This window comes from Salvelinus alpinus, chromosome 24 (assembly GCF_045679555.1).
Source record: "Salvelinus alpinus chromosome 24, SLU_Salpinus.1, whole genome shotgun sequence".
Classification (NCBI taxonomy): Eukaryota; Metazoa; Chordata; class Actinopteri; order Salmoniformes; family Salmonidae; genus Salvelinus; species Salvelinus alpinus.
The window spans coordinates 39859054-39881067 of record NC_092109.1 but is presented as its reverse complement, the minus strand read 5'-3'; the positions used below and the strand labels follow the sequence as shown (position 1 = coordinate 39881067).

The 22014-nt window shown below is 43.0% G+C and overlaps 2 protein-coding genes across 2 annotated transcripts; one reads left to right on the top strand and one right to left on the bottom strand.

The window, feature by feature from the left end:
* Positions 1-6690: 6690 nt before the first annotated feature.
* Positions 6691-7674, bottom strand: LOC139551902 (olfactory receptor 10G4-like). Its single transcript, XM_071363239.1, has one exon. The coding sequence runs from the start codon at positions 7672-7674 to the stop codon at positions 6691-6693; it is 984 nt and encodes a 327-aa protein (XP_071219340.1).
* Positions 7675-19512: 11838 nt separating this feature from the next.
* On the top strand, positions 19513-20472 carry LOC139551901 (olfactory receptor 11H6-like). The gene has a single exon (XM_071363238.1). The coding sequence runs from the start codon at positions 19513-19515 to the stop codon at positions 20470-20472; it is 960 nt and encodes a 319-aa protein (XP_071219339.1).
* The last annotated feature ends 1542 nt before the right edge of the window (positions 20473-22014 follow it).

Here is a 22014-nt window from a genome sequence, read left to right as displayed (position 1 = left end):
CATACACTAGAAATACTGTTTTACTCAAGTAGAAAAAATAATGACTGACTTTGATAAATACTGAAAGTACAAGTACTTGGACAAGCTACTCAATTACAGTAATGTGAGTAGTATTAATGAGTTACTTTACACGTATGTCCATTTATTACAACTTGACATTAGAAATAAAGTTGTCTTTAAAAAGTATGATAATTTCTGATCAAGAAATGGGGAAATATCCCTGGACTGCGCATATTTTGAAAAGTGTAACTAAATAGAGTCCATTGTGATTGAGTTACAGAGCATTCGGAAAGTATGCAGACCCCTTACCCTTTCCACAATTTGTTACATTACAGCATTACTCTAAAATTGATTCACACATTTTTTTCCCTCATCAATATACACACAATACCCCATAATGACAAAGAAAAAAATGTTTTTTAGAAATGTTTGTAAATGTATCCCTCATGTTGTTGGGATGTTGTTCAGCGGCAGGGACTGGGAGAATAGTCAGGATCGAGGAAAAGATGAACGGAGCAAAGTACAGAGAGGTCCTTGATAAAAACCTGCTCCAGAGTGCTCAGGACCTCAGACTGGGGCAAAGGTTCACCTTCCAACATGACAACGACCCTAAGTACACAGCCAAGACAACGCAGGAGTGGCTTCAGGACAAGCCTCTGAATGTCCTTGAGTGGCCCAGCCAGAGTCCGGACTTGAACCCGATAGAACATCTCTGGAGAAACTTGAAAATAGCTGTGCAACAACACTCCCCATCCAACCTTACAGAGCTTGAGAGGATCTGCAGAGAAGAATGGGAGAAACTCCCCAAATATAGGTGTGCCAAGCTTGTAGCATCATACCCAAGAAGACTCTAGGCTGTAATTGCTGCTAAAAGTGCTTCAACAAAGTACTGAGTAAAGGGTCTGAATACTTATGTAAATGTTATATTTCAGTTTTTATTCTTTAGAAATATGCAAAAAAGGTGTACAATCCTGTTTTTACTTTGTCATTATGGGCTATTGTGTGTAGATTGATTGAGTGGGGGGGAAAAAACGATTTAATCCAATTTAGAATAAGGCTGTGATGTAACAGAATGTGGAAAAAGTCAAGGGGTCTGAATAGTTTCCGAATGCACTGTATATACAGCGGCCACGCTTCACACCGCGTGGCCGCTGCCACTCTAACCTGGTGGTCCCAGCGCGCACGACCCACGTGGAGTTCCAGGTCTCCGGCAGCCTCTGGAACTGCCGATCTGCGGCCAACAAGGCAGAGTTCATCTCAGCCTATGCTTCCCTCGACTTCTTGGCACTGACGGAAACATGGATTACCACTGATAACACTGCAACTCCTACTGCTCTCTCCTTGTCTGCCCACGTGTTCTCGCACACCCCGAGAGCTTCTGGTCAGCGGGGTGGTGGCACTGGGATCCTCATCTCTCCCAAGTGGACATTCTCTCTTTCTCCCCTGACCCATCTGTCTATCGCCTCCTTTGAATTCCATGCTGTCACAGTTACCAGCCCTTTCAAGCTTAACATCCTTATCATTTATCGCCCTCCAGGTTCCCTTGGAGAGTTCATCAATGAGCTTGACGCCTTGATAAGTTCCTTTCCTGAGGATGGCTCACCTCTCACAGTTCTGGGTGACTTTAACCTCCCCACGTCTACCTTTGACTCATTCCTCTCTGCCTCCTTCTTTCCACTCCTCTCCTCTTTTGACCTCACCCTCTCACCTTCCCCCCCTACTCACAAGGCAGGCAATACGCTTGACCTCATCTTTACTAGATGCTGTTCTTCCACTAATCTCATTGCAACTCCCCTCCAAGTCTCCGACCACTACCTTGTATCCTTCTCCCTCTCGCTCTCATCCAACACTTCCCACACTGCCCCCACTCGGATGGTATCGCGCCGTCCCAACCTTCGCTCTCTCTCCCCCGCTACTCTCTCCTCTTCCATCCTATCATCTCTTCCCTCTGCTCAAACCTTCTCCAACCTATCTCCTGATTCTGCCTCCTCAACCCTCCTCTCCTCCCTTTCTGCATCCTTTGACTCTCTATGTCCCCTATCCTCCAGGCCGGCTCGGTCCTCCCCTCCTGCTCCGTGGCTCGACGACTCATTGCGAGCTCACAGAACCGGGCTCCGGGCAGCCGAGCGGAAATGGAGGAAAACTCGCCTCCCTGCGGACCTGGCATCCTTTCACTCCCTCCTCTCTACATTCTCCTCTTCTGTCTCTGCTGCTAAAGCCACTTTCTACCACTCTAAATTCCAAGCATCTGCCTCTAACCCTAGGAAGCTCTTTGCCACCTTCTCCTCCCTCCTGAATCCTCCTCCCCCTCCCCCCTCCTCCCTCTCTGCGGATGACTTCGTCAACCATTTTGAAAAGAAGGTCGACGACATCCGATCCTCGTTTGCTAAGTCAAACGACACCGCTGGTTCTGCTCACACTGCCCAACCCTGTGCTTTGACCTCTTTCTCCCCTCTCTCTCCAGATGAAATCTCGCGTCTTGTGACGGCCGGCCGCCCAACAACCTGCCCGCTTGACCCTATCCCCTCTTCTCTTCTCCAGACCATTTCCGGAGACCTTCTCCCTTACCTCACCTCGCTCATCAACTCATCCTTGACCGCTGGCTACGTCCCTTCCGTCTTCAAGAGAGCGAGAGTTGCACCCCTTCTGAAATAACCTACACTCGATCCCTCCGATGTCAACAACTACAGACCAGTATCCCTTCTTTCTTTTCTCTCAAACTCTTGAACGTGCCGTCCTTGGCCAGCTCTCCTGCTATCTCTCTCAGAATGACCTTCTTGATCGAAATCAGTCAGGTTTCAAGAATAGTCATTCAACTGAGACTGCTCTTCTCTGTGTCACGGAGGCGCTCCGCACTGCTAAAGCTAACTCTCTCTCCTCTGCTCTCATCCTTCTAGACCTATCGGCTGCCTTTGATACTGTGAACCATCAGATCCTCCTCTCCACCCTCTCCGAGTTGGGCATCTCCGGCGCGGCCCACGCTTGGATTGCGTCCTACCTGACAGGTCGCTCCTACCAGGTGGCGTGGCGAGAATCTGTCTCCGCACCACGTGCTCTCACCACTGGTGTCCCCCAGGGCTCTGTTCTAGGCCCTCTCCTATTCTCGCTATACACCAAGTCACTTGGCTCTGTCATATCCTCACATGGTCTCTCCTATCATTGCTATGCAGACGACACACAATTAATCTTCTCCTTTCCCCCTTCTGATAACCAGGTGGCGAATCGCATCTCTGCATGTCTGGCAGACATATCAGTGTGGATGACGGATCACCACCTCAAGCTGAACCTCGGCAAGACGGAGCTGCTCTTCCTCCCGGGGAAGGACTGCCCGTTCCATGATCTCGCCATCACGGTTGACAACTCCATTGTGTCCTCCTCCCAGAGTGCTAAGAACCTTGGCGTGATCCTGGACAACACCCTGTCGTTCTCAACTAACATCAAGGCGGTGACCCGTTCCTGTAGGTTCATGCTCTACAACATTCGCAGATTACGACCCTGCCTCACACAGGAAGCGGCGCAGGTCCTAATCCAGGCACTTGTCATCTCCCGTCTGGATTACTGCAACTCGCTGTTGGCTGGGCTCCCTGCCTGTGCCATTAAACCCCTACAACTCATCCAGAACACCGCAGCCCGTCTGGTGTTCAACCTTCCCAAGTTCTCTCACGTCACCCCGCTCCTCCGCTCTCTCCACTGGCTTCCAGTTGAAGCTCGCATCCGCTACAAGACCATGGTGCTTGCCTACGGAGCTGTGAGGGGAACGGCACCTCCGTACCTTCAGGCTCTGATCAGGCCCTACACCCAAACAAGGGCACTGCGTTCATCCACCTCTGGCCTGCTCGCCTCCCTACCTCTGAGGAAGTACAGTTCCCGCTCAGCCCAGTCAAAACTGTTCGCTGCTCTGGCACCCCAATGGTGGAACAAACTCCCTCACGACGCCAGGTCAGCGGAGTCAATCACCACCTTCCGGAGACACCTGAAACCCCACCTCTTTAAGGAATACCTAGGATAGGATAAAGTAATCCTTCTAACCCCCCCCCCCCCCCTTAAAAGAGTTAGATGCACTATTGTAAAGTGGTTGTTCCACTGGATATCATAAGGTGAATGCACCAATTTGTAAGTCGCTCTGGATAAGAGCGTCTGCTAAATGACTTAAATATAATGTAAATGTATATAATCTATATATATTTTTAAATCAAATGTAGTCTAAAGTTATTTCAAATAGTACATATTATATTATCTTGCCATTGAAGGTGAAATGTTGGAATGAAATATAGTCCTAGTTTTTCTATAATCTTATATTGTAATAATTATTTTTTCATTCATCAGCCTAACGGTTTCCATTACTTCTGATAGGTCTATATTTAATTGGGGGCAGGAGTAGGAGTACAAGTAGAACTTGTTCTCAACTTGCCTACCTTGTTAAATAAAGGTGAAATAATTTAAAAAGAGTACCTAGACAAGCTGTCTGGTGTCATAATTACTTGACATGGTAAGAATGAGAGATCAGCTGATCTGCTGGTAAGTTCTTGTGGGTTTTTGGTTACAAACAAGTTTGTTTTAACACACAGGTACATGTTATATCCAGAAGGGATGTGTGTGTAAAATCACCGGGGAAGCCAATCCAAGCCATATTTATACCTATGTGTTGTGATAATTGCGTTGTTTGCGCCATAACCTGTTAGTTCATATGCCTTGCGACTTGATGTATAGGCCTGAGACCGAGACAATAAGAAGACACAGTGACAGAATAAATTCAACCACACCTTTGTTTCATCACAAAACCGGAGAGCAACCTCGGTCCGGTGAAGTCCACAAAACATATTGCATGTAACAAACAGTTACATGACCTACAGCACGGTCAAACAAGGTAATGTTTCGGACATTTTCGGATTACAAAACAACTATTGATTTAGAACCACGGAGAGTTACCGCAAGTCACAAAGAAAACAGGAGCTGCTTCCACTATTCCAGCAACACTTCAGCTTCAACATAACCTAATCACCTATCCTTAGTCTAATACAGTGACAACTAAAAGATACCAAAAACAATTTAGTCCAATCAACATTAAGCTAAATATGATGTGGCTTGTAGAGAAAAGCCAATGCTTTTGGAAAAGCCAATGCTCTTTCATGTTGCCTTTGCCTAAACGGTCTATGACTCTATCATATAGTACACACTTTCAATATATGTTTTTCTGGGATACCTGGCTAAAAAAAATGTCATTTCATGGTCAATGATGCGTCAGGCCAGCTAGTTAACATTACCATGCTACATCTAGCTACAGTACCAGTCAAAAGTTTGGACACACATACTCATTCAAGGGATTTTCTTTCTTTTTTACTATTTTCTACATTGTAGACTAATAGTGAAGACATTTCAAACTATGAAATAACACATATGAAATATTGTAGTTACCAAAATTGTTGATGACAGCTTTGCACAGTCTTGGCATTCTCTCCACCAGCTTCATGAGGAATGCATTTCAATTAACCGGTGTGCCTTGTTAATGAGTAGGTGTGTCCAAACTTTTGACTGGTACTGTATGTATATATAATGGTGTACATAGACTGTATGGTCTATGCAGTGGTGGAAAAAGTACTCAATTGTTATACTTGAGTAAAAGTAAAGATGCCTTAATAGAAAATTACCCAAGTAAAAGTGAAAGTCACCCAGTAAAATACTACTTGAGTAAAAGTCTAAAAGTATTTGGTTTTAAATATACTTAAGTTTTTAAAGTAAAAGTATAAATCATTGCACATTCCTTATATTGAGCACACTAGACAGCACAATTTTCTTGTTTTTTTATTTATTTACAGATAAAGGTTCAGGGCAGGGTACCGGTGTTAGCCTTCTAGTGATAGTGTCTAAGGTGCAGGGTACTGGGCGGAGGCCAGCTAGTGACAGTGTCTATGTTGCAGGGTAGGGTAATTGTCTCCGCCTGCTAGATGGTAACATGGTGAACAGGCCGTGACTCAGGTGGCTGAGGTCCTTGATGATCTTCTTGGCCTTCCTGTGACACCGGGTACTGTAGATGTCCTGGAGGGCAGGCATTGTTCATGTGCTAAACTGTAACGTCTGCTACACTGTAACGTCTGCTAGACTGTAACGTCTGCTAAACTGTAACGTCTGCTAGACTGTAACGTCTGCTAGACTGTAACGTCTGCTAAACTGTAACGTCTGCTAAACTGTGTACACGACCAATAATCACTGATTTGATATGTTTGAACAGCCATAATGATCCCATGCCGTGACCCCACTCTGTCCCGGGGGGGGATATGCTTAAAACACATTTCTATTTCACCAAACACTGAACAAGTTACACACTTGTACATGTGTGAAACAGGACAAATGTAAGCACTCCCTAATTGACCTTTTGATAATTAATATCCCTTAAAATTAATTTGACAATATTGTTGCAATTGATTTCATGCACAATTATCAAATCATGCGATAACTCGTTTTTTTCTGACGAATACCTTTATTGTGTGTCAACATTTGAACCATTTACCTTTTTTCTTGGGTTTTTAATTTGTTGAGTGCGCTTTCATATATGTTAGTGAAGGGTTCATACCTCTTCATACCTGACTCTATACATTCATTTTGCATTTGAGATTTGATAAAACATGTCATTCAAGTCACATCTGTATTTGATTATGTGTCTCCCAAAATATATAATAATAAATAAATAACTCACCCTTTTTGACATTTTCTTGATACAGATATTTTTTTTCTAGACAGTATCTGAACCAATCTCTTTCTCATCTCCTTGGTTTTCAGACAGTAGACTGTAGGGTTGATCAGAGAAGGTAACAGCGTGGCTATAATCAGTAAAGCATTACGCTCCGTCAGATTCAGCCTCACCCCTATCCTCGTCAACAACACAGAGACTAACTTGGGGGCAAAGAAACAGGACACCACAATGATGTGACAAATACAGGTATTAAACCCCTGCGCTCTGCTCTCACTGTTAGGCAGTCTCAGGAGTGTGTAGATGATTTTAACGTATGACAGTAGAATTAAGGGAAACTGGCCCGCGAGGAGCCATAGAGACAGAATGGCGGGAAACAGGAAGTAAGGTTCAGGGTTGACACAGGCAGCCCTGATTAAAGCTGGGTAATCACAAAATACGTACCTAATGATTGGCTGGCAGTATGGAAGGCTGTCAAAGTCTGCCCAAGCAAGCTCAAATCCTAAGCACATTATACCTATGAACCAGGAAGCTATGATTAACACAAATATTCGTGCGTTAGTCAGGATGCTGTGGTACCTAAGAGGGGTGCTGATAGCGATGGTTCGGTCCAAAGCCATCAGGGACAGGGCCAGACACCCTGTGATGTCACCCAGGTGGTAGATGTACATGCGTGATATGCAGGAGTAGTAGGAGATGGTTTTGACCTCGGCCAGCAGGACAGAGATCATGGTGGTGCTGGGGCTGGTGGTGAACATGATGTCCACCACAGCCAGGTTACAGATGAGGAGGTACATGGGCGTGTGCAGCCGTCTGTCCGTCGCGATGATGCAGATGTTGATGCCGCTTCCCAGAAGCACAAGGAAATAGGTGATGAAGATGAGGAAGCCCAGGAGCTTCTGGTGAGAGAGGTGGTCGAAGCCTGTGATGGTAAACTCCTCCACATTCTTCCCCGTGAAATTCACTAAAAGTTCACTAAAAGACATCTTCAAGCATCAACCCTTATGAGTTATTAAAACTAAATCACTATATTCCTATAGCGTCAAATCCAAATTAGTTCATTTGAAAACAGTACAACAGCACAAAAATCCAAATGTATTTGATTCTTCAAACGAAGCAGTCTCTACAATGCAAACAGTCCATAGGTTGTTAAGTTGTGGACACAACCCAAGCCCTGCGGTAGAGTTTAGTGGAGCAGTTTTTAAAGAGGCTCAATCCACCCAGGGAGTGGCAAAAACACACATGGAGGACACAGGGGAGAGGGATCCAAAGTCATTATGCTTTGGAAAGCTTTCAAAGTTTTCTAATGAAGGAAACATGACACGACTCAAAAGTTTAAACATACAGATATACAGTCCCTTGCAAAAGTATTCATTCCCCTTGGCATTTTTCCTATTTTGTTGCATTACAACCTGTAACTTAAATCGATTTTAATTTGGATTTCATGTAATGTACATACACATAATAGTCCAAATTGGTGAAGTGAAATGAAAGAAAATAATGTTTAATTTTGCTTAAAATAAACGGAAAAGTGGTGCGTGCATATGTATTCCCCCCTTTGCTATGAAGCCCCAACCAATTACCTTCAGAAGTCACATAATTAGTTAAAGTCCACCTGTGTGCAACCTAAGTGTCACATGATCTGTCACATGATCTCAGTATATATACACCTGTTCTGAAAGGCCCCAGAGTCTGCAACACCACTAAGCAAGGGGCACCACCAAGCAAGCGGCACCATGAAGACCAAGGAGCTCTCCAAACAGGTCAGGGACAAAGTTGTGGTGAAGTACAGATCAGGGTTGGGTTATAAAAAAAATATCAGAAACTTTGAACATCCCACAGAGAACCATCAAATCCATTATTAAAACATTTAAAGAATATGGCACCAAAACAAACCTCCCAAGAGAGGGCCGCCCACCAAAACTCACAGACCAGACAAGGAGGGCATTAATCAGAGGGGCAACAAAGAGACCAAAGATAAGCCTGAAGGAGCTGCAAAGCTCCACAGCATAGATTGGACAATCTGTCCATAGGACCACTTTAAGTTGTACACTCCACAGAGCTGGGCTTTACGGAAGAGTGGCCAGAAAAAAGCAATTTCTTGAAGAAAAAAATAAGCAAACGCGTTTGGTGCTCGCCAAGCGGCATGTGGGACACTCCCCAAACATATGGAAGGAGGTACTCTGGTCAGATGAGACCAAAATGTAGCTTTTTGGCCATCAAGGAAAATGCTATGTCTGGCGCAAACCCAACAGCTCTTATCACTCCGAGAACACCATGTTTTTCATCGGCAGGGACTGGGAAACTGGTCAGAACTTAAGGAATGATGGATGGCGCTAAATGCAGGGAAATTCTTGAGGGAAACCGGTTTCAGTCTTCCAGAGATTTGAGACTGGGACAGAGGTTCACCTTCCAGCAGGACAATGACCTTAAGCATACTGCTAAAGCAACACTCAAGTGGTTTAAGGGAAACATTTAAATGTCTTGGAATGGCCTAGTCAAAGCCCAGACCTCAATCCAATTGAGAATCTGTGGTGTCATGACGTGGCCCTCTTTGGGTATAGCAAGTGGCTTCTCCCTCTCTCCCTCCAAAACCCAGGTTCTGTTATCTCAGGTCGTAAATTCCTAAAGGAGACTCTCTCCTCCTGGTCATGCAGAAAGATACACATAGAGAGAACAAAGGAACGTCTTCTATATCACAGAACTTGAGAACTGAACAATATCCATGTTTTGCAGAATGTGTAAATGGTTGGTGGAGAAGCCAGCTACGACCCGGACCATTTTGTTTCATGTTTGTGACCTCATGAAAGACAATGCAGCCACATTACCATAACTCTGTTTATACAGGAGCCTCCGTTATGAGGTTTGCGTCTAATTATTGTATAAAATGAATGAGTAAAGATGAAACTATTTGTGAAATTATGTAATGGTGTTATGTTCCCTTTAAAGTTTAACTAAATCATTGGTCCGCCTCCATGAGCACCGACATGATCTGGCTCATGGGACAGCCCTTTTCTACTGTTATGAATACAACCCTCACCTGAAGAAATCCTCTTGAAACCATGCGTACCTTGATCACCGAGGTGGCGAAGGTTTGAGTTTAGACCACAAAAACCTCAGTATAAGCTAAGGTTGTAATGGTTGTTGAATTCCTAACCATATCACGTGGAGCATTGGCTACACGGGTGGAAATGGTTCAACTCTGACACTATCAATCCTGACAGAATAATCCTAGATACTAATTACTAGTCTACAGCTAGAAATTATGTCAACCTGGATTGCGAAGGCCGACAACTGCTGAAACATCTATTTTATAAGAAGATTTCTGAATGGTACTCTGAAGTATCCATTCTAACCACGAAAGACTTAAGGAAAGCAGAGAGAGAGATGCGCGGATGAACTTTCCAATAGAAAGACGGACGATTCCAACAGAGATCACCACGACACACTGATCGTAAATATATATTGATTGCAATTATTCCCGAATGAATGAGCGTTCATGTGCAAAGGATTAGCATTTCAATTAATATAATTATCAACTGTGTAGTGACTCTTTTGTCTTTCGCACCCTTCTCAGTCCACACCTACTTCCCTTTGTCCACCAAGCCGTCATATCGGCTAAGCCCACTAGGGAACCTCCCCTATAATTTTCTTTTAACCATATCTACTGTTTGTTTGTTTGTGCATTTCTGTGATTATATAGTTCGTTAGTAAATAAATTATTAAGACAATTGGTGTATGTATGATTCATAGTAAAGGCAAGGTTTGTGCAGATAACCAACAATTTAAGTTGTTTGGAATGAGACTAACGTGGGGTAAAGAATAATTCATTAATTAGAAGACTAATTGATCAGATATTAAAATATCTGAAGAGTTATATTAGGAAAATGATAACTTTGTAATCTAAAGATTTTCCTTGGTGCCCCGACTTCCTAGTTAATTACATTTACATGATTAGTTTAATCACGTAATAATAATTACAGAGAATTGATTTGATAAAATAAGGCTTCAATTTAATGATGCCGTAGACACGACAGCGGATTGACTTAAAGATTGCTGTACACCCAGTGGCTAGATGTGCCAAGCTTATAGCAACATACCCCAAGAGACTTGCAGCTGTAATTGCTGCAAAAGGTGGCTCAACAAAGTTGACTTTGGGGGGTGAATAGTTATCCACGCTCAAGTTTTCTGTTTTTTTGTCTTATTTCTTGTTTGTTTCTTCAAAGTGGTAGGCATGTTGTTTAAATCAAATGATACAAACCCCCCCAAAATCCATCAATTGCATGTATGGTGCTATGCACACATTTTGATCCTTGTGTTGGCTGACACAACATAGCTGTGTTCTTCCGTGAATCGTACCGCAGAAGGCGAGCAAGGACCCAAGACACAGACGTCTTGCTCCAAGTGGAGAGACACGCTGGTGGGCTAAAGACATTGCCTTAAAGAAGGTCTTTGGAGCTTTTAGAAATCCAGATGAGGGTCTGTATGTTGATGTCCTTCTCACTCTTTCAACCAGACAAGATCAGAAAAACATCAACACTACTGTATGGGTCAAGGCACAAGGATACATTGAGGGGTTGCTGAAGTATGAAACAATACTTACAGCTCAGATATTCCTCAGAATATTTCAGGTCACCTCAGCAGTCACAAAATATCTTCAAACAAGTGGAATGGACATTCTGTCTGCGCATCGTATGGTTGTGTCTACAGAGGAGCAGCTGAAAGGAATGGAAAGAGATTTGAAAAAGTCAATGCAGCTGTAGACACAATTGTTCAGTGGGCCAATAGGAAGTTACAGGAACAGGATGAGGAAACAAAGCTTGAAAGAAGAAAATCATGCCTGGAGAGAATGCACAATATGAGACATTTACTGGTGCAGAGAGTGCATACAGGATTGGTGTCCATAATCAAATTCTGGATACAGGTATAGATAGCATCCAATGGCAATTTCTGAGTAATGGCAATGTATATGCCTACATGGCTTTTCTGGACCCTAAAAACTTTAGTCAACTAACATCCAGTGCCAGTGGCCTTCCAGACAGCCCTTCAAGAACTAAGCAAATGTTTGATCAAATTTGACAGAGAAACAGTGGCGAATTTACAGAGTGAGCTCATGAGTCTGGTAGAACAGTGGACTAGGTTAAAACAATCAGGATTTGAAGAATACAGGGATATCAGAACTAAGGAAATTAAGGAAATTAAGATGAAGTGGAGATGGTGAACAAGAGCTGTTCATCTTGCGAGGACTGTCCAGTGTGTTGCTACCATATTCTTAGTCAGTACAAGCTATTGACTGACGCATACCACATCCTGGGCCTTGCTTACAAGTTCCTACTTACCCTGTCAGTTACCCAGGTAGCTACTCTGAAATTCATCAAGAGTAGGCTCAGAAGCACTCTCTCAACAGCACCTGGAGGCTTTTATGCTCATGGCTACTGAGCGAGATGTTTTAATAGCCCTGGAGAGTGACCTGGTTACAGATGGCATTGCTGAGAGAAGTGAGCGGCTGCAGAAATTAATCATCCTCTTTGGGCTAGGCGGGACGACATCTGGTGAAGCTGGAGGGCGCAATTCAAATAAATAATCATAAAAATGATGGATATTAAACATTTATGTACATACAAGTGTCTTATATCGGTTGAAAGCTTAAATTCTTGTTAATCTAACTGCACTGTCTGATTTACAGTAGGCTTTACAGCCATGCGTTTGTTTGAGGACGGCGCCCCACATCAAAATATTTTTCCATCGGCACAGGTTTCATAAATTCACAAATAGCAATTCAAAATTCACTTACTTTTTGAAAATCTTCCTCTGATTTGTCATGCAAAGGGTCCCAGCTATAACATGTAGTGTCGTTTTGTTAGATAAAATCCTTCTTTATATCCCAAAAAGTCAGTTTAGTTGGCGCCATCGATTTGAATAATCCACTCATTTAACATGCCAAGATAGGAATACAAAAATCTACCCATAAACTTTCAAGTCAAAATATGTTTCTACTTAATCCTCAGATACCCTAAAATGTAATTACACAATAATATTTCATACGGAAAGAAGTATGTTCAATAGGAAAATGATATTAGCAGTTGCGTGTCCTCTTCGTCGCACGCGCATACACAAATTTCCAAGTCTGTGTCCCTGTAGTAAAACTCATATTTCTTACTCGTTTTGGAAGAAACAAGCCTGAAACCTTTAACAAAGACTACTGGAACCCAGTGGAAGCCATAGGAATTGCATACTGGGAGCTAGATTTAATTATTTGCCCATATGTTCCATTGGAAGAGCATGGGCTCTCAATTTTTTTTTATTCTCTTACCATATCTATTGTGTTATAGTCTCCTACATTAACATTTCTACAAACTTCAAAGTTTTTTTTTTCCAATGGTAGCAATTATATGCATATCCTGGCCTCAGGGCCTGAGCAACAGGCAGTTTACTTTGGGCACGTCAGTCAAGCGGAAATTGAGAAAAAAGGACCCTAGCTCTAACAAGTTTTAAGGAGTTAGGATATGTTTATTTTTATTTGATACTTTTACTTGCCTACTCACCAGTCTTTTCACAATCAAATGGGATTAAACACCTCCCTCTGTGACTGGATCCTGGACTTCCTGACAGGCTGCCCCTAGGTGGTAAGGGTAGGTAACAACATATCCGCCACGCTGATCCTCAACACGGGGTACCCTCAGGAGTGGTGCTCAGCACTCTCCTGTACTCCCTGTTCACTCATGACTGCAAGGCCAGGCACGACCCCAACACCATCATTAAGTTTGCTGATGACACAACAGTGGTAGGTCTGATCACCGACAACGATAAGACAGCCTATAGGGAGGAGGTCAGAGACCTGGCCGTGTGGTGCCAGGATAACAACCTTTCCCTCAACGTGATCAAGACAAAGGAGATGATTGTGGACTTCCTGAAAAAGAGGACCGAGCACGCCACCAAACTCATCGACGAGGCTGTAGTGGAGCAGGTTGAGAGCTTCAAGTTCCTTGGCGTCCACATCACCAACAAACTAACATAGTCCAAGCACACCAAGACAGTTGTGAAGAGGGCACGACAAAACCTATTCCCCCTCAGGAGATTGAAAAGATTTGGCATGGGTCCTCAGATCCACAAAAGGTTTTACATCTGCACCATTGAGAGCACCCTGATAGGATGCATCACTGCCTGGTATGGCAACTGCTCGGCATCCGACCGCAAGGCACTACAGAGGGTAGTGCGTACAGCCCAGTACATCACCGGGGCCAAACTTCCTGCCATCCAGGACCTCTATACCAGGCGGTGTCAGAGGAAGGCCCTAAAAATTGTCAATGACTCCAGACACCCTAGTCATAGACTGTTCTCTCTGCTAACGCACGGTAAGCGGTACCAGAGCGCCAAGTCTAGGTCCAAGAGGCTTCTAAACAGCTTCTATCCCCAAGCCATAAGACGACTGAACAGCTAATAATTTTGTTCATATTGTTCACCTAACACCTTTTTTTCCCTATTGGTTTGAGCTTGTAAGTAAGCATTTCACTGTAATTCGGCGCACGTGACAAATAAACTTTGATTTGATTTGAAATGGCTATCCAGACTGTTTGTATTTCCCGCCCCCTACCCCTCTTCTACGCTGCTGCTACTCTCTGTTATTATCTTTGCATAGTCACTTTAATAACTCTACCTACATGTACATATTACCTCAATTACCTCGACACCGGTGCCCTCGCACATTGATTCTGTACCAGTGCCCCCTGTATATCGCCTATCTTTTTTTATTTACTTTTGCTCTTTATAATTTTGTTTCTTTTCTCTTACTTTTTTTGTTGTATTTTCTTAAACTGCATTGTTGGTTAAAAGGGCTTGTAAGTAAGCATTTCACTGTAAGGTCTGTTGTATTCGACCCATGTGACAAATACAAGTTGATTTGATAATTTTCAGGTGTAACAGTTTCATGTAGAATAAACCATCCTTCACATAATACTGTAGAAGTTGTGTTCTGATAATATAACAATGTACAAATATTATCCCTTCCTGTATTGTGCCCCGTATAAGACAGGAGTTCCCTGACATGTTTGAAGAATACACAGACTCCTCCCTCTCTTGAGGACTCCATTTCAAAAGCATCTCTTCAGTTCTCCATCTGTTGACATCTGGAACAACACAAATAAATAATCATAACATTTAATAGACAAATAGAAACAAATTGTAGTATATAAATACAAATAATTAAGATAATCAAATTATTACACTATTACCCTATTGCTAACATAAAACACACAAATAAAACTAGTTTGCACAAATCCTATATCACACAAATACATAAATAGATAACACACTTATTAAGAAGAGAACCTGATTATTACACTATTGCACTTCCAACATGAAACACACAAACTAAATTGCACAACTAATTGCATTACTAATTGCATTAGTACTGTACAAAGTTAGAGGTGCGCTATTTGATAGATTCCCCCGCTCCCACTACTTCGGGCTTCCAGTATGGAGACCTGAGGTCAACATACCCCCGCCCCCTCCCCATCTCATACTTCTGAGTGGGAGACCTTCCCAGGCACTAGCCTGCTTAGCTCACAAACTAGAATCAAGACGCCCACTGCGACAAGTTTATTTGACCCACAGTCCCACACGGTGACATGATATCATTGATGTGACGTTCAAATGAGCGATAGAAAACCGATTGCACAAATGTCACCATTCGGAATATTATTTTCATATATATATATTGTGCAGGAACCCCATGCCGCCCCCGGCAAGATGCCGCCCTGGGCGACTGCCCATGTCGTCTATGCCTAAATCCGCCACTGGACACGTGCCAGCATGGCACTTACTGGTTGACATCACTCAGTCGGGCCAGGAGTAGTCCATTGGCACGGTAACATACACTATACACATATAGACACAGCACTGATTACATTATCAATGGTGGTTAGGTGAATTCCAGGACAGTATTTTGACTATTGACCAGATCCAATGTGAACAACCTAATTCCAGTGTCCTTCATTACTCTGAAGTGGGACTGTTGTTTGACCACTGCCTCAGCCTTCTGGCACAGCTCCTGTTATGTTCTCATTGGCCTGGATGTCCTTCCGTTTCAGTCCCCTTATGTTCTCATTGACCTGGATGTCCTTCCGTTTCAGTCCCCTTATGTTCTCATTGACCTGGATGTCCTTCTGTTTCACTCCCCTTATGTTCTCATTGGCCTGGACTGAGATGATAAGTGGCTTTACACTCCCCTCATGTTCTCATTGGCCTGGACTGAGATGACCAGTGGCTTTTCACAATAGTGAATAAAAGAGGGGAGAAGGGACAGCCTTGTCTAGTCCTACATTTTCAGTAGTTTATTTTCAAGTGCTTTGCAGTAGACAGCATGCAAGGTAGTAACAAAAGTGCCGACTTGCATTGACCTTGTTCTTGAGCCCTTTGACCCTAAAACGTCCTAACTCTCCCCAGCCTAAGCTGTCTACCTGTAAACACTCTTCTCAGGTGTATCAACATTATAATTGGCTCTCTGATGACTGCCTACTTGTTCACTCTGTACAGAGTGACATCAGATCCTGTCAGAAGGTTGATGTCACAGTGTTGAACATATTACCAACACACTAACTGTTGGGTCTTTTAGGGACAATGTAGAGAGATTAATAAACAGTATTTTGTCAAGATTCAGCAAATTTACATTTAGCAGTAATATTTAATCAGCTTGCCTAAACCCATGGCTTTGGCCTGTTGCTTACACGAGTCTCTCTCTCTCTCTGTCCCTCTCTCTCTCTCTCCTAATGAGTGTACAGTAACAAGCTGTATGATGGCAGAGCAGTATTCCCACCAGGTCTACTGTCCCTGTCACTCTCCTCAGACGCAGGCTCAACAAACAGGTGTTCATCAGAGACCTAATTAGAGTGTTGGTAGACCTGGGAGGCTGAGTCATCACCTCACCTGTTTACAGGTAGCCATGCAGGTGACGGTGGAACTGTTGTTAGCTACATCATGCTTCAGATGAAGTGGGGGGCAATGTCTTTAGGCTACGATGTTAGGCCCAAATGTACAGTTGAAGTCAAAAGATGACCTACACTTAGGTTGGCGTCATTAAAATGGGTGTTTTCAACCACTCCACACATTTCTTGTTAACAAACTATAGTTTTGCCAAATTGTGCATGACACAAGTAATTTTTCAAAACAATTGTTTACAGACAGATAATTTCACTTATAATTCACTGTATCACAATTCCAGTGGGTCAGAAGTTTACATACACTAAGGTGACTGTGCCTTTAAACAGCTTGGAAAATTCCAGAAAATTATGTCATGGCTAATAAACAAGATTCTGATAGGCTAGTTGACATAATTTGAGTCAATTGGAGGTGCACCTGTGCATGTGTTTCAAGGCCTACCTTCAAACTCAGTGCCTCTTTGTTTACATCATGGGAAAATCAAAGGAAAATTAGCCAAGACCTCAGAAAAAAATTGTAGACCTCCACAAGTCTGGTTCATCCTTGGGAGCAATTTCCAAACGCCTGAAGGTACCTTGTTCATCTGTACCAACAATAGTACGCAAGTATAAACACCATGGGACCACGCAGCCGTCATAACGCTCAGGAATGAGACGCGCTCTGTCTCCTAGAGATGAACGTACTTTGGTGCGAAAATTGCAAATCAATCCCAGAACAACAGCACAGTAAAACTACCTTGTGAATATACTGGAGGAAACAGGTACAAAAGTATCTATATCCACAGTAAAACGAGTCCTATATCGACATAACCTGAAAGGCCGCTTAGCAAGGAAAAGGCCACTGCTCCAAAACCTCCATAAAAAAGCCAGACTACGGTTTGCAACTGCACATGGGAACAAATATCGTACTTTTTGGAGAAATGTCCTCTGGTCTGATTAAACAAAAATACAACTGTTTGGCCATAATGACCATCGTTATGTTTGTAGGAAAAAGGGGGAGGCTTGCAAGCCGAAGAACACCATCCCAACCGTGAAGCACGGGGGTGGCAGCATCAAGTTGTGGAGGTGCTTTGCTGCAGGAGGGACTGGCATGTCACAAAATAGATGTCATCATGAAGCAGAACATTTTTGTGGATATATTGAAGCAACATCTCAAGACATCAGTCAAGAAGTTAAATCTTGGTCGCAAATGGGTCTTCCAAATGGAACATTTGTGGGCAGAACTGAAAAAGCGTCGGCGAGCAAGGAGGCCTACTAACCTGACTCTGTTACACCAGCTCTGTCAAGAGAAATGGGTCAAAATTCACCGAACTTATTGTGGGAAGCTTGTGGAAGGCTACACGAAACGTTTGACACAAGTTAAACAATGTAAAGGCAATGCTACCAAATACTAATCGAGCGTATGTTAACTTCTGACCCACTGGGAATGTGATGAAAGAAATAAAAGCTGAAAGAAATCATTCTCTCTACAATTATTCTGACATTTCAAACTCTTAAAATGAAGTGATGATCCTAACTGACCTACGACAGCAAATTTGTAATAGGATTAAATGTCAGTAATTGTGAAAAACTGAGTTTAAATGTATTTGGCTAAGGTGTATGTAAACTTTCTGACTTCAAATATATGTTTTCACTTTTACCACTACCTTGAGATACATTACAATCTGATAGTTGTAGTTTTTTCTTGCAGTGTGAAGCAGGTGGGACCATCGAAGTTGTACCTCCTTGTGTGAATTGCCTGGGTATATCTAGAGATAGCGAATACATTGCATATCATCTACTGTATCTTTGTCCGCATGGAGCCAGTTGGATGGATCAGTGGGACTATCAATTCAATGAGGAAGTGGTAATACTGCTCCCTGATGATGTTTATTAACCTAAATAAGAGAGGTGGGGATTCAGGGAAACCATTAGTCTAATGATTAGACCTCTGGACCTGGGGACTGTAGGTGTTGAGCCCCAGAGAATGCGTAGCGTAGCATAGCATAGCATCTAATGATTAAACCTGTGGTTTTTAGGTGTTTATACCACAGAGAAAACATAGCTCCATAGCGTAGCATAGCGTAGCATAGCATAGCGTCTAATGACTAAACCTGTGGTTGTTAGGTTAGATTACTTGTTGGTTATTACTGCGTTGTCGGAACTAGAAGCACAAGCATTTCGCTACACTCGCATTAACATCTGCTAACCATGTGTATGTGACAAATAAAATTTGATTTGATTTGATTCAGCATAGCGTGGCATAGCATAGCGTCTAATGATTAAACTTATGGTCTGTAGGTGTTTACTCCCCAGAGATACCATACCACTCACTAAAGGACATGCTATATCCTGAGGGGTATTCAGATCCAGGTGTCTAGGTCCACAGTACTGCTGGCCTTTTTTCTTATTGGTAATTCACTGATGGGTTATAGACAGTCATTCCCTGATTAGAGAGGAGAGATGAAAGCCAGCAGTGTTGCAGTCTGTGGTATTATTGGCTGATGACTTTTGGATCTGGGCATTGACTATAAAGTGTGATGGTTTTGTTAAAGTATTCTTATGTCAAACTATATAGGTTTCCAAATAATGATATCCAAGACCAAAACTTAGGCCATGATTCAAAACCAATTGGCTGTCTCCTCCCAGTGGGTCCTGACCTATAATTTGGGAAACACCTCCCCCTCCTTTTCACCACGTGGGTTGGTCACCTAATGTATAAGTGCTGACAGAGTCACAGTGTCACAGTATCCAGCCTAGGGGTTTTAGAGTTCTGTCTACTCAGCCAGCTTCAATGGAGGGATTTGATCGTGCGACTTGTGTCACCATTTGTTAGTGTCTTAGTTTAACTATAGAGTTGTTGTGTTCATATATCATCTTTATGTCTGTGTAGGCTGATGCTTGTGTAGGATGTCTTCAGTGAATTTCACGGGGAAGAATGTGGAGGAGTTTACCATCACAGGCTTCGACCACCTCTCTCACCAGAAGCTCCTGGGCTTCCTCATCTTCATCACCTATTTCCTTGTGCTTCTGGGAAGCGGCACCAACATCTGCATCATCGTGACGGACAGACGGCTGCACACGCCCATGTACCTCCTCATCTGTAACCTGGCCGTGGTGGACATCATGTTCACCACCAGCACCAGCACCACCATGATCTCTGTCCTGCTGGCCGAGGTCAAAACCATCTCCTACTACTCCTGCATATCACGCATGTACATCTACCACCTGGGTGACATCACAGGGTGTCTGGCCCTGTCCCTGATGGCTTTGGACCGAACCATCGCTATCAGCACCCCTCTTAGGTACCACAGCATCCTGACTAACGCACGAATATTTGTGTTAATCATAGCTTCCTGGTTCATAGGTATAGTGTGCTTAGGAATTGCGCTTGCTTGGGCAGACTTTGACAGCCTTCCATACTGCCAGCCAATCATTAGGTACGTATTTTGTGATTACCCCGCTTTAATCAGGGCTGCTTGTGTCAACCCTGAACCTTACTTCCTGATTCCCACAATTCTGGCTCTATGGCTCCTCGCGGGCCAGTTTCCCTTAATTCTACTGTCATACGTTAAAATCATCTACACACTCCTGAGACTGCCTAACAACGAGAGCAGAGCGCAGGGGTTTAATACCTGTATTTGTCACATCGTTGTGGTGTCCTGTTACTACGCTCCCAAGTTAGTCTCTGTGTTGTTGACGAGGATAGGGCTGAGGCTGAATCTGACGGAGCGTAATGCTTTACTGATTATAGCCACGCTGTTACCTTCTCTGATCAACCCTACAGTCTACTGTCTAAAGACCAAGGAGATGAGAAAGAGATTGGTTCAAATACTGTCTAGAAAAAAAAGAACTGTATCAATAAAATGACAAAAAGGGTGAGTTATTTATTTATTATTATATATTTTGGGAGACACATAATCAAATACAGATGTGACTTGAATGACATGTTTTATCAAATCTCAAATGCAAAATGAATGTATAGAGTCATGTATGAAGAGGTATGAACCCCTCACTAACATATATGAAGGCGCACTCAACAAATTAAAAACCCAAGAAAAAAGGTAAATGGTTCAAATGTTGACACACAATAAAGGTATTCGTCAGAAAAAAACGAGTTATCGCATGATTTGATAATTGTGCATGAAATCAATTGCAACAATATTGTCAAATGAATTTTAAGGGATATTAATTATCAAAAGGTCAATTAGGGAGTGCTTACATTTGTCCTGCTTCACACATGTACAAGTGTGTATCTTGTTTGGTGAAATAGAAATGTGTTTTAAGCATATCCCCCCCCCCCCCCCCCGGGACAGAGTGGGGTCACGGCATGGGATCATTATGGCTGTTCAAACATATCAAATCAGTGTTTATTGGTCGTGTACACAGTCTAGCAGACGCTACAGTTTAGCAGACTCCACAGTTAAGCAGACGCTACAGTTTAGCAGACTCCACAGTTAAGCAGACGCTACAGTTTAGCAGACGCTACAGTTAAGCAGACTCTACAGTCTAGCAGGCGTTACAGTTAAGCAGACTCTACAGTCTAGCAGACGCTACAGTTTAGCAGACGCTACAGTTAAGCAGACTCTACAGTCTAGCAGACGTTACAGTTTAGCAGGCGCTACAGTTTAGCACACGTTACAGTTTAGCACACGTTATAGTCTAGCAGACGTTACAGTTTAGCAGATGAACAATGCCTGCCCTCCAGGACATCTACAGCACCCGATGTCACAGGAAGGCCAAGAAGATCATCAAGGACCTCAGCCACCCGAGTCACGGCCTGTTCACCCTGTTACCATCTAGCAGGCGGAGACAAGTACTCTGCCCTGCACCTTAGACACTGTCACTAGCTGGCCTCCGCCCAGTACCCTGTCCTGCACCTTAGACACTGTCACTAGCTGGCCTCCGCCCAGTACCCTGCCCTGCACCTTAGACACTGTCACTAGAAGGCCAACACCGGTACCCTGCCCTGAACCTTTATCTGTAAATAAATTTAAAAAAATAAGAAAATTGTGCTGTCTAGTGTGCTCAATATAAGGAATGTGCAATGATTTATACTTTTACTTTAAATACTTAAGTATATTTAAAACCAAATACTTTTAGACATTTACTCAAGTAGTATTTTACTGGGTGACTTTCACTTTTACTTGGGTAATTTTCTATTAAGGCATCTTTACTTTTACTCAAGTATAACAATTGAGTACTTTTTCCACCACTGCATAGACCATACAGTCTATGTACACCATTATATATACATACAGTACCAGTCAAAAGTTTGGACACACCTACTCATTAACAAGGCACACCGGTTAATTGAAATGCATTCCTCATGAAGCTGGTTGAGAGAATGCCAAGACTGTGCAAAGCTGTCATCAACAATTTTGGTAACTACAAGATTTCATATGTGTTATT